This window comes from Cupressus sempervirens, chromosome 7 (genome assembly GCF_028749045.1).
Source record: "Cupressus sempervirens isolate cs-2001-9-10 chromosome 7, ASM2874904v1, whole genome shotgun sequence".
Lineage (NCBI taxonomy): Eukaryota > Viridiplantae > Streptophyta > Pinopsida > Cupressales > Cupressaceae > Cupressus > Cupressus sempervirens.
In genome coordinates, this window is record NC_143124.1 from 91,450,744 (window position 1) to 91,461,509 (window position 10,766).

At 35.5% G+C, this 10,766-nt stretch overlaps 1 protein-coding gene across 3 annotated transcripts; it reads right to left on the reverse strand.

Annotated features, from left to right (window-relative positions):
- Positions 1 to 1,486: 1,486 nt before the first annotated feature.
- On the reverse strand, positions 1,487 to 9,376 carry LOC149545641 (disease resistance protein L6-like). 3 transcript variants are annotated; one of them, XM_089790755.1, is made up of 6 exons: positions 8,682 to 9,376; positions 6,498 to 7,614; positions 6,098 to 6,397; positions 2,269 to 5,958; positions 1,965 to 2,084; positions 1,487 to 1,820 (listed from the first exon to the last, which is right to left on the reverse strand). In XM_089790755.1, exons 1-6 carry the CDS (start codon positions 9,200 to 9,202, stop codon positions 1,617 to 1,619), a joined length of 5,952 nt encoding a protein of 1,983 aa, XP_089646881.1. In that variant the 5' UTR covers positions 9,203 to 9,376; the 3' UTR covers positions 1,487 to 1,616. The 3 variants fall into 3 exon arrangements, with proteins under 3 accessions (XP_089646881.1, XP_089646880.1, XP_089646879.1); XM_089790754.1 differs by having other exon boundaries at positions 1,905 to 2,084; XM_089790753.1 differs by having other exon boundaries at positions 1,487 to 2,084.
- Between the last annotated feature and the right edge of the window lie 1,390 nt (positions 9,377 to 10,766).

A 10,766-nucleotide genomic window follows, 5' to 3' on the forward strand; every position in this document is an offset into this window, starting at 1 on the left:
AACCTGAGGGTTTTCGTCCTCAAGACTTAGCTAGTCACATCTAAGCAACTAGAACTCCGTGCACCTGGTTTCATAAATTTCTTGTGTATAATAGACCTGTAACTTCAAAGGATTCTTCTTTTGAATAAACTTCCACAGGATGGCAGGATCTTAGGCTTTGATACCACTGTTTTATCCCTTTTCGGATATTCACTAAAACCCTCGATTAAAACTTACAAATTTTAAATCCGAATAGTAATCTAGTATTTGATACAAATTTCAGAACTTAAACTGATATATAACTAGTAGATATACAAACGAGAAAACCCAGAAAAATGTGTTTATTTCCTCCAATATCTAGACGTATACATAAACCAGCAGATTAATACAAATAACCCAAAATGCGTTATTGTATTATACAACAGCAATACAATAACGTGCAACAATTCAGAATATCCAATCTTACAAACAAAAATAACAGTCAGATTGGCAATATAGATAGAACCTGAAGAAGGCTAGGTTTGCGTCCAACCTTCATAGTTTCTTCAAGGGTTTGCATCCTCAAAGAAATAACCAGCAACTGTTTTCAGCTCCTGGATTAATATTTGTTTTCAATAATATAATCTTCATATATCCTCTGATGTGAAGCTTGTGGTACCTTTTATCACTTTTCCCAATGTGATGCACGCTCTTGTAGGCAGTGTGGGATAAAACACCTTTTTTTATCCTTTAGTCACTTAAGTGACATAGTACTTTTTAAAAAAAAAAAGTGACACATTAAATGAACTTTAATAGTCACTTAGTTAAAACCCACATAATCATTAGACATTAAAATAACTGATCAAACGAACTCGGATAAGCACGTGCAATAGCTCGTTGGAAAGCTCTTGGCGAGACGCTTCCAAATCAACACTGGGATATCAAGAATACTGAGCTCTGTTTACTTACTAAAAATAGTAAGTATTTGGACAACCTGCCAAAATTGCTCCGATGGGTTTGGAACTAGAAATGTCTAGGCCAAATCTCAAACTGAACCCCGTACAGAACCTTTTCGCCCCTGAAGCCTAGGCGAAGTGAGCTGGCCACAAAGAATTATAATGTCCCAGAAAAAGGGTACATTGCATTTTCATTGTAGTTGGCAATCTCTTTGACACTCGGTGGTCTATCATTGGACATTAATAAATCTATCTTATCTTATATTATTAGGATTCAACAGTGTAGTTTTCAAGTCAAACTCATTGACCCATGTTCACAACAGCTCATTTCTCATGATTTAAACAAATTTGATGTGGAAAATATCTCCCACTTATCGAGATTGGATATTAAATGTTAGAGATTGCTTTTGAGAAAAACAATAAAGAAAACTATACAAATATACAAATTTCAACATTACGCTGCTATTGTGATATAACTATAATCTATCTGTCAATCTTTCCTGCAATTTTTTCTCCATCATAAATAAAAACATTGAACTAGATAAGGTTTTCTACAAATTGTGAGAAAAACATAAAAAAAAAATTGCCCAAAATTAAAACCAAAATCAAATGAAATCAGTAGACTACAAAGCTACCTTGAAAAATAAAAGTTTACTTTTCCGGTCAACACAGAGGGAAGGCAGGAATTAGTCTGTGCTGCACTCATTTCTCTTGTAGCCTATCAATAATTCTGGATAATATGTCTAGGGTTTTACAATCCTGCTCTTTTCTTACTGTCACCCTGTATCCCTTCTTCATTATTGCATGCTCCACAAAAACTTTTTCAAATTGCCAATAGTCATCATAATCATATATTTCTTCTTGGTCAGTAGTTACCATGGTAACTACCCATTCTCCATGACACACCTGAAATGACAGCAAACTGTTTTCAGATACACCACGAAGGGATTCATTTATCTTTTCTAATGGACTAGAGTTATTAACCACAACCAGACAGCATATGATGATTGCACTCAGTGATCCCTCAGGGTGACGGTCAGTGATTTGTACATGATTGAGTTCAATAACTGCATCGGTGTCAATATCATCAGAAAAAAACTGTGGATTTAAAATTGACTCTGCTCCATCCACTGCTTTTCCAATCACATGCATAAAGTTTGACGGCACGATCTGTAATGAAATTAAGAAACTCTGTTCATCAACATAAATTCCTTTTTAACTTATAGAAATCTAGACAACTTATGATAAAAAAGGTAAAATCTATCTGAAGGCCAATAGTTAATGAATGCCTCACTAAAAAGTCTTAAAAATGAGTAACATTATTTCATGTCAAGCGAGTCTTTGATATAAATACCTTCAACCTGGGAATGCAATTCAGTATTGCTGCACTGCTGCAATATAAAAGTTGCATTCCTTGCAATGCATGCAATTCTCCAATTCCTGCTATGTTCTCCAGCTTCACACAATTGTTAATTGCAATCCTCTCCAAGCAGCTTAGGTGAGCAACACTTGGCAACTCCTCAAGCTGAGGACACTGGCTAATATTCATCTCTGTAAGCTTTGTCAGACCACCAATCGCTCCAACAGTTTGTAATTCTCTGCACTGCTGCATGGTGAGTCTCTTGAGTGTAGTTGGCAGTATTATGTTCTTCAGCTGGGGACAGCTTGCAATAACTAGCTTTGCAAGCTCAGTAAGAGTTGATACTCCTGCAATCATTTGCAAGTCTCTGCAACCTTGTAGAGTGAGTTTAATGAGACTTGTTGGCAGTGTTATGGTGTACATCTTCCCACATTCAACAAAGGAAACCCTCTTCAGACATTTCAAACCAGCAAGGCACAGATCAAGTTCAAGTTCCCAACAGTGAGAAATATTCAACTCTACAAGCTTTGCAAGATTAGCTATTCCTGATATAATACATTTCAGGTTGGCAACTGTCAATTTTTCTAACAAGCTCAGATGTGCAACACTCAACTGCTGAAGCTCCCAACACTCACTGATATTTAACTCTACCAAATTGGTGAGAGCAGATATTCCTGGCACACTTTGAAACTGATGAAAACCATTCAACTCAAGATAATTCAGTGATGTTGGTAAAGTTATGTTCTGCAGCTTCCCACATCTGTATATGCGAATGTCCTCAAAGCAAGTTAGACTAGCAAAACATCTCAGTTCTTCAAGCTTAGGACAGTCCAATATGGACAAGCCAACACCATTGAAACTACCAGATACTTCTTTCAGACTAACACAATCTCTCAGTTCAAGGTAACTTAGTTTCCCACATTTATCAATTGTCATTCTGGCCAGGCAACTCAAATGTCTCAAACAAAGGGAATGGAGCTTCCCACATCCATGAATTACAAAATTCTGTAAGCAACTTGGCCCATAGAAAAATGGTAACTCCTCAAGTTCAGGACAGTCACCAATGTTTATGAATTGAACATTTTCCAAATTGTATGTTCCTGATACCACTTTCAAACTTTGACAACCATTCAGCTCAAAACATTTAAGCTTCACAGATTTATCAACTTCTATCCTCTGTAGACAGTTCAGAGCCACCAGACGCAACTCCATATGAAGCTTCCAACACTGGGAGATTTTCAGTTCTACTAGATTTGTAAGATTAAATATCCCTGACACACGTTTCAAGCCTGTACAATAGTTTATTGTTAGCCTTTGCAGGCAGCTCAGACTGTCAAGACTAAGCTCCTCAAGTTCACTGCATCCACCAGTGACCAATTCTACTAGATCAAAGTTACCCAATACACTTTTTAAAAATAGAAAGTCATTCAAGCTGAGTTTATTGAGCTTCCCACATCCCTTAATTGTAATCCTCTCCAGGCAACTTGCACGACAAAATATGGGTAACTCCTCAAGCTCCGGACAGTCTTGAATAGTTACTGATTGCAGCTTTTGCAAATCACACATTCCTGATATGGTTCTCAAACTTCTACAGCCATTCAACTCAAAACAATCCAGCACGATAGACTCGTCAACTGTTATTTTCTTTAGACAGTTCAGACCCACTAGACACAATTCAAGCTGAAGCTTCCAACAAAGAGAAATGTTCAGTTCTACAAGCTTTGTAAGATCAGAAATCCCCGACACAGTTTTCAAATCTCTACAGTGCACAATTTTTATTCTTTCTAAGCAGCATACAAGTCCAAGACTTATATCCTCAAGCTCAGGGCATTTATGGATACTCAATTCTACCAGATTAAAGTCAACTGATAGGCTTTTCAAATTTTGACAGTCACTGAACTCAAGGTAATTGTGCTTTCGACATTTATCAATTGTAAGCTTTTGCAGGCAATTTGCACCAAGAAAAACAGGTGGTAAATTCTCAAGCTCTGGACAGTCATGAATTTCTACTAATTGAAGCTTTTTCAAATTATACATTCCTGATATTGTTTTCAAACTTTTACAACATCTCAACTTCAAACATTCCAACTTGACTGACTCATCAAGTGATATCCCTTTCAGACAGTTCAGACCCACCAGACACAAATCAAGCTGGAGCTTCTGGCAACGAGAAATTCTTAGTTCTACAAGCTTTGTAAGGCTAGATATCCCTGATACACATTTCAATTTTTTACAATACATAATTGTTATCCTTTCTAGACAGCCCAGTTGTCCAAGGCTTAACTCTTCTATCTCAAGGCAGTCACTAATGCTCAATTCTACCAGATCAAATTCACCTGATATAGTTTTCAAATTTTGACATTTTCTCAACTCAAGGTAACTGAGCTTCCTACATCCATCAATTGTTATCCTCTGTAGGCAATGTGCACCAGAAAACACTGGTAACTCCTCAAGCTCTGGACAGTTATGAATGTTTATGAATTTAAGTTTTTGCAAAGCATACCTTCCTGATACCGTTTTCAAACTTTTACAACCATTCAACTCAAAACATTCCAGCACGACAGACTCATCAAGTGTTATACTCTGCAGGCAGTTGAGATCCACTAGGCACAACTCAAGATGAAGCCTCCAACATAAAGAAATGTTCAGTTTGACAAGCTTTGTAAGATCAGCTATCCCTGACACGCTTCTTAAGTCTCTACAGCAGGCAATATTTATTGTTTCTAGGCAGCACAGACGACTGAGATTTACATCCTCAAGCTCAGGGCATTTACAAATGTTCAGTTTTAATAAACCAAAGTTAACTGACAAACTTTTCAAATTTTTACAGTAACTCAGTTCAAGGTAATTGTGTATCCTACATCCGCCAATTGTTATCCTCTGCAGGGATCTTGCACAATGAAAAACCAGCGATAATTCCTCAAGCTCCGGGCAGTCATGAATGTTTACCAGTTGAAGCTTTTTCAGATTATACATTCCTGATACTGTTTTCAAACTTTTACAGCTATTCAACTCCAAACATTCTAGCTTAATAGACTCATCAAGTGTTATCTTCTTCAGACAGTTCAGATCCACCAGACTCAGCTCAAGCTGAAGCTTTGGACAATGAAAAAATCTCAGTTCTACAAGCTTTATAAGATCAGATATCCCTGAGACACTTTTCAAATTTTTGCAAGACATGATTGTTATCCTTTCTAGATGGCCCAGTCGGTCAAGATTCAACTCCTCGATCTCAAGGCATGCTCTTATGTTCAAATCTACAAGATTTGTAAGATCATGTGTTCCTGACAATCTTTTCAGATCCTTGCAATTGGTAACATTAAGACAATTCAATGTTTCTAGTCTGGTAAGCTTCAGTTCAAGGAGATTTTTCATGCCAGAAAGATCAAAAGATTGAAGGTTCGGAAAATAATTTCCAATAATTACAAATTTTACTATATTTTCTTGGTCACAAATTACAAGGTCTTGAAGAAAGCTCAAGTGGGTCTTCTTAACAATACCAGACTTTCTGACATCATTCAAATCTAAAGCCTGAAGATCAGTTGAAAAGGATCTTAATGAAGGCCAGCCTTCTATGACCATTTGTTTATCTTTTATTTCCCAGTCTGTCAATATTCCGAAGAAATCTGGAAACCTCTCAAGACAAGTGCCATGAATCTCCAGCGCTTTTAATTGCAAGGGAGCCTGAAAATCAAAACTAATTTAGAAAAAAAATCAAATGGTCAAAGACTCTAAACACTAACGATGTTACCATACCACAATGCATTTCATTATGTGATGAAGAGAGACATGATTTTAGATGTAGAAGAATACAACACAATACCTGTACATCTCTTTGCCACAAACTTTCAAAATATCCATTGCTGATTTTTAAAAACTGTAAATTTTTAAGTGGAATCCATGAAGGTATGCTTGGTTGTGTACTGGAATTCATGTCATCATCAAGCCTGTCATCCAGGTACTCTGGGTACTCAAGTTGAAGCCATAACAAGAAAGCACTCTCTGCCCTATCATGTGGTTCACCTAAAAAGAATGTGATTTTAGCACTCAGGAGCTTGTCAAAAAACGAATGGAAACACCTGCCTTTGGTTTGGGTGAGAATATTTTTGAATCCTTTTGATTCCTGCATCCATAAAAGTGACTTAGATTTTATTGCAATAAGAAGTCCAGATGTAGAATTCCATTTGATAAAAAGCAGAATTACGGAGGAGGAACAAGCATACCAATGATTTAAGATCTCTAGGATGCCAAAAGCGACAAGGATAGCTTAGTTCATCTGCCATATCTCTTCCCAAGTCTCGCAAGTGTTGGTGCATTCTCAGTGTATTTTCTATTTCTTCAACAAGACTCTTCTCTTTTAGCATTTTAAGTACATATTCAGCGCTCCATCCTGATGCCTTCCATATTCTCATGGCTATACACTTCAATTTATCATCAAAAAAGCATGCAATATCCATGAAAATCTGTTTCTCCTCACTGCCCAATGCATCAAAGCTGATCTTAAGCTTTTGTTTTATGTCCCGATGCAGCGGCCCAGTAACTTTTTTTACTTCAAACCTCCAATAATCCTTATCTCTCCCATGAACATGACTGCCCAGAACCTGAAGGGACAGAGGTAACCCTCCACACACAACTAAGAAGTCTTCAACAAGATCCTTGTATCCACTAGCCGGATGGGGTTGGCGGAAAGCATGCCAACAAAACAGTTCCCTTGCATCATCTTTATCCATCCCTTTTAAATGATACATGTTCTTAACTCCTGCACTTATAAGAACTCCTACATCACGGGTTGTGATAATTATCAGACTATTAACAGATTTTTTTAGCATGTCCATGATCAACAGAGCATCTAATTGTTCCAGGTGATCGACGTCATCTAGCACAAGTATGAAGCTCAGAAAAGTGCTCCTCTTTATAGAATTCCAGATACAGCTTGTTCCATCCTCTCTGCTTTGAAAAGTAAGCTGATCTTCATGGAAGATATCTCTGAGGAGTTTCATTTGCAAAGAAGGGAAATTGCATTTTGTAGAGATCTCCCGCACATCAAACAAAAAACAAGCCTGACTATATTGAGAACGCTTTCTGTTGAACAATTCTTTTGCAAGAGTTGTCTTACCAACCCCACCCATTCCAAAAATTCCCACTATTTGAGCCTTCCCCTGGTTACTTTTGTTCATCTTACACTGATTATCAAAATCTTGTACAAGCTCATTAAGGCACCGACTTTTAAAATATTTCACAAGCTTGTGAAGTCCCACTGGATATTTGGCAACATATAACACTTTTTTCCTTCCAATTTCTTTTTGCAGAGATGACACTACATTTTTGCAATCATCAACACTTGAAGAGGGACAACGGAAACTGATTAGAAAGAAATTTTGCTAGAGAAACTCAACCCAAATTTGATATAAAACACAAAAATACAAAGTAAAATGGAAATCGATGAGGAAATTTTTGCTGGCTAAACTCAAATCACTATGTTTTTGCAGTTACTGACACTTCAACAAGGAAATGGAACTTGATAAGAAAGAGATTTTGCCAGCTAAACTCAAAATAAATTTTGATAGAAAACACAAAAAATACAGTGTAGAAAAGAAATCGACATTGTTAAGAATTATTATTTCTAGCTCAAATTCAAACTAAATTTTGATATAAGAACATGTAAATACAACAAATGCAAAATATTACTGGCTATGATCAGTTTTGATATATAAAATTTTAAAACACAGATAAATGGAACCGAATGGGAATTGATCAGAAAGCAATTTCGCTGCCTAAATTCGACCAGTTTTGATATATGAAAACAACAGAAATACAGAGTAATCTGGAAATTGATCAGAACAAAAATTTGCCACCTAAATTCAACCAGTTTTGATATATGAAAACATGAAAGACACAGTATAGAATGGAAATTGACAAAGAAAGAAATTTGAGCCGGCTTTACTCTAAGAAATGCACTTTTGATATATGAGAACACAAACATACAGAGTATACCGGAAAATGGTGAGAAATATATTTTGCTGCCTAAATTCAACAAGTTTTGATATATGAAATCACCAAAGTTACAGAGTAGAATGGGATGTAATAACGAAAGAAATTTGAGCCGTCTAAATTAAACGAAGCCAATTTTGACATACGAAAATGCAAACGTACAGAGCAGACTGGAAATTGATCAGAAATAATTTTTCTTGTCTAAATTCAACCAGTTTTGATGAATAAAGACAAAAAATACAGAGAAGAATCAAAATTGACAAAGGGAAGAATTTGAGCCGGCTAAACCCAACCAATTTTGATATACGCAAACACACAGACTAGACTGGTAATTGACGAGAAAGAAAATTTTGTGACTAAAATGAACCAATTTGAATACACAAAAGTACAGTAGAATGGAAAGGCAGAAATCCTACTTGAAATTATTGATTTCATAGCCTGCGATTAATGAAATAGATTGGAGAGCTTCCTTCCACTCATGAAGCTTGTGTGGGTACCTTCCCGTCTGTTCGTGTTTAGCGAACGCAGCAGCATACACGCCCTTTTCTATATAGCGAAGATCGGAAGGTTTCACACCATAGAAAACTGGAATAATCTTAGATCTACTCTGTAACATAAGAAGCAACTCCGCCAAACACCAGGCCGATTCTGCATATCTTTTCGAAAAAATAGCCACGTGAGCTGAAGCTGAGTAGATGGCGGTTTCAATTATAGAAGGAAAAGAAACTCCAAGCTCCTTCTCTTCCGAATCAAGAAACGCCTTTATTCCCAATTCCTTAAGCATATTGTAGAGCTGAGTAGCCAGAGTATCTTTGACATCAGGTCCCCTGTGGTTAATGAAGACATCGAACATTCTTGAAGATTCTTCTGCTGTTCTTCTTATGCCGTAAGGCTCGATTTCAGAGAAAGCGTGATGAGATGAGGAAGAAGATGCCATAAATGCAGAAGAACGAAGAAATTGAAACAAGATTGGATTTTAAATGACTGACTCTCACAGAAGATTTGTTCAAGACAAGTGCAACGGGGGCGGAATTGTTAAATTATTGCCATCGAAAAGGTACAGTGTTGAAAAAACTCCAAGGCGAGCGTGTTTTGGTCGTCCATCTTACCTAGCACTTTCTTGCCTTCTCACTTGTTTATATGAATCCAATTACGCAGGGAGTCTATCTAATTCCAGCAACATCAAGGAAAAATTACTGAAAAAGGTTTACAAGTGACGTACTTTTAATGTTGATATATATATTTTGGATTTTAGCTTGCAATGACAATGGTATAGAGTTTCTTAACCTGAATTATCAGGTTCCTAAGGTTGGTTAGTAAAATACAATATGTTATAATGAAACAGACGCAATTTTCTCGAGTCAAAGTCTCTCTTTCCACTGCTCTACTCATCATCTACTTCCTACTTCTATATTCTCTCGCAGTATCTCATCGCTTTACTGCTTTTCACAGTAAAATAAAAAAAATAAAAAAATATATTATCTCTATTTTACAAGTTCAATTGGAAGTCTTGGTCCATTTTTGATACTGTTTATTCGGCTTCCTTCGACTAATGGGTAAAAGTAAAATTCTTCTCGTTTGGCTTCGGCTGCTAGTCATATCTTGTCTGTTGGCATTGTCTTAGGGCTTTCCTTCAAAACTTATTTTTAAATTAATGGGAAATTAAGGAAGAAAGTTAGAATTCCTACTTATATTTGTTGTTCTCAACATCGACTACTTATTGATCTTACTTTTTATGATTATATTATTTTACTTTAATTTTTGTATATTTGAATTTCTAGTAGGAATTTCTAATATTTATATTATATATATGTGACATTGATAAAGTTTTTAAAAAGAGATGATAAATAATATAGTATATTATTGTGTTGGCCTACATAAATATTTTTATAATTATATTAATATCAATATTAACTTATTGATTATAAATATGATTATTTTGTTTTAATAGGTTGGATTGGAACCTTCATGTTTTAAGTTTCTAATTTACTGTTTGGCCCTCTAGTTCTTGATCTTTCTTATGATAATAAATTGAATGGGAAACCTTGATGTTTTAAATTATGTATCTATCATTAGCTCCTCTAGATCCTAACTCACCTCTAAATCTTTATCTTTAGTAATGATAGAACCTCTAGTTGTAGTTATATGCTGATGGGAATATTTACAAGATATTCAAGAGTTGTTGAATAGTGATAATTGCATAAATTACTTTGGATTCAACTATTTTGAAACAAAATTGAGAGTAAGCTAGAATTTAGAAAAAGTGCAAATATGATTATATAAAAATTGTAACAAAAAATAATTTCTCAAGCATGAATACTAAATGTGACGCGATTAAGAAACTAAATAATACATGAAGAAAAAATTCTTTTAAGTTTTTTTTGCAAATGTTTCAAACTAAATGATTATGTACAATCTGTTATTTAAATTTGATATTATTATTCATATAACAATATAGTACTAATATGTAATTAGGAACCATTTTTTTTAAACATAGGCAA

Excerpts from the sequence above, each read along its gene's own strand:
- LOC149545641 (XM_089790753.1), bottom strand. The coding sequence starts at position 9,202 with ATGGCATCTTCTTCCTCATCTCATCACGCTTTCTCTGAAATCGAGCCT. Across the intron at positions 7,615-8,681 it reads TATGAAATCAATAATTTCAA|TGTTGATGATTGCAAAAATG; the intron begins GTAGGATTTCTG and ends TCCCTCTTCAAG. Across the intron at positions 5,959-6,097 it reads TGTGGCAAAGAGATGTACAG|GCTCCCTTGCAATTAAAAGC; the intron begins GTATTGTGTTGT and ends TTTGATTTTCAG.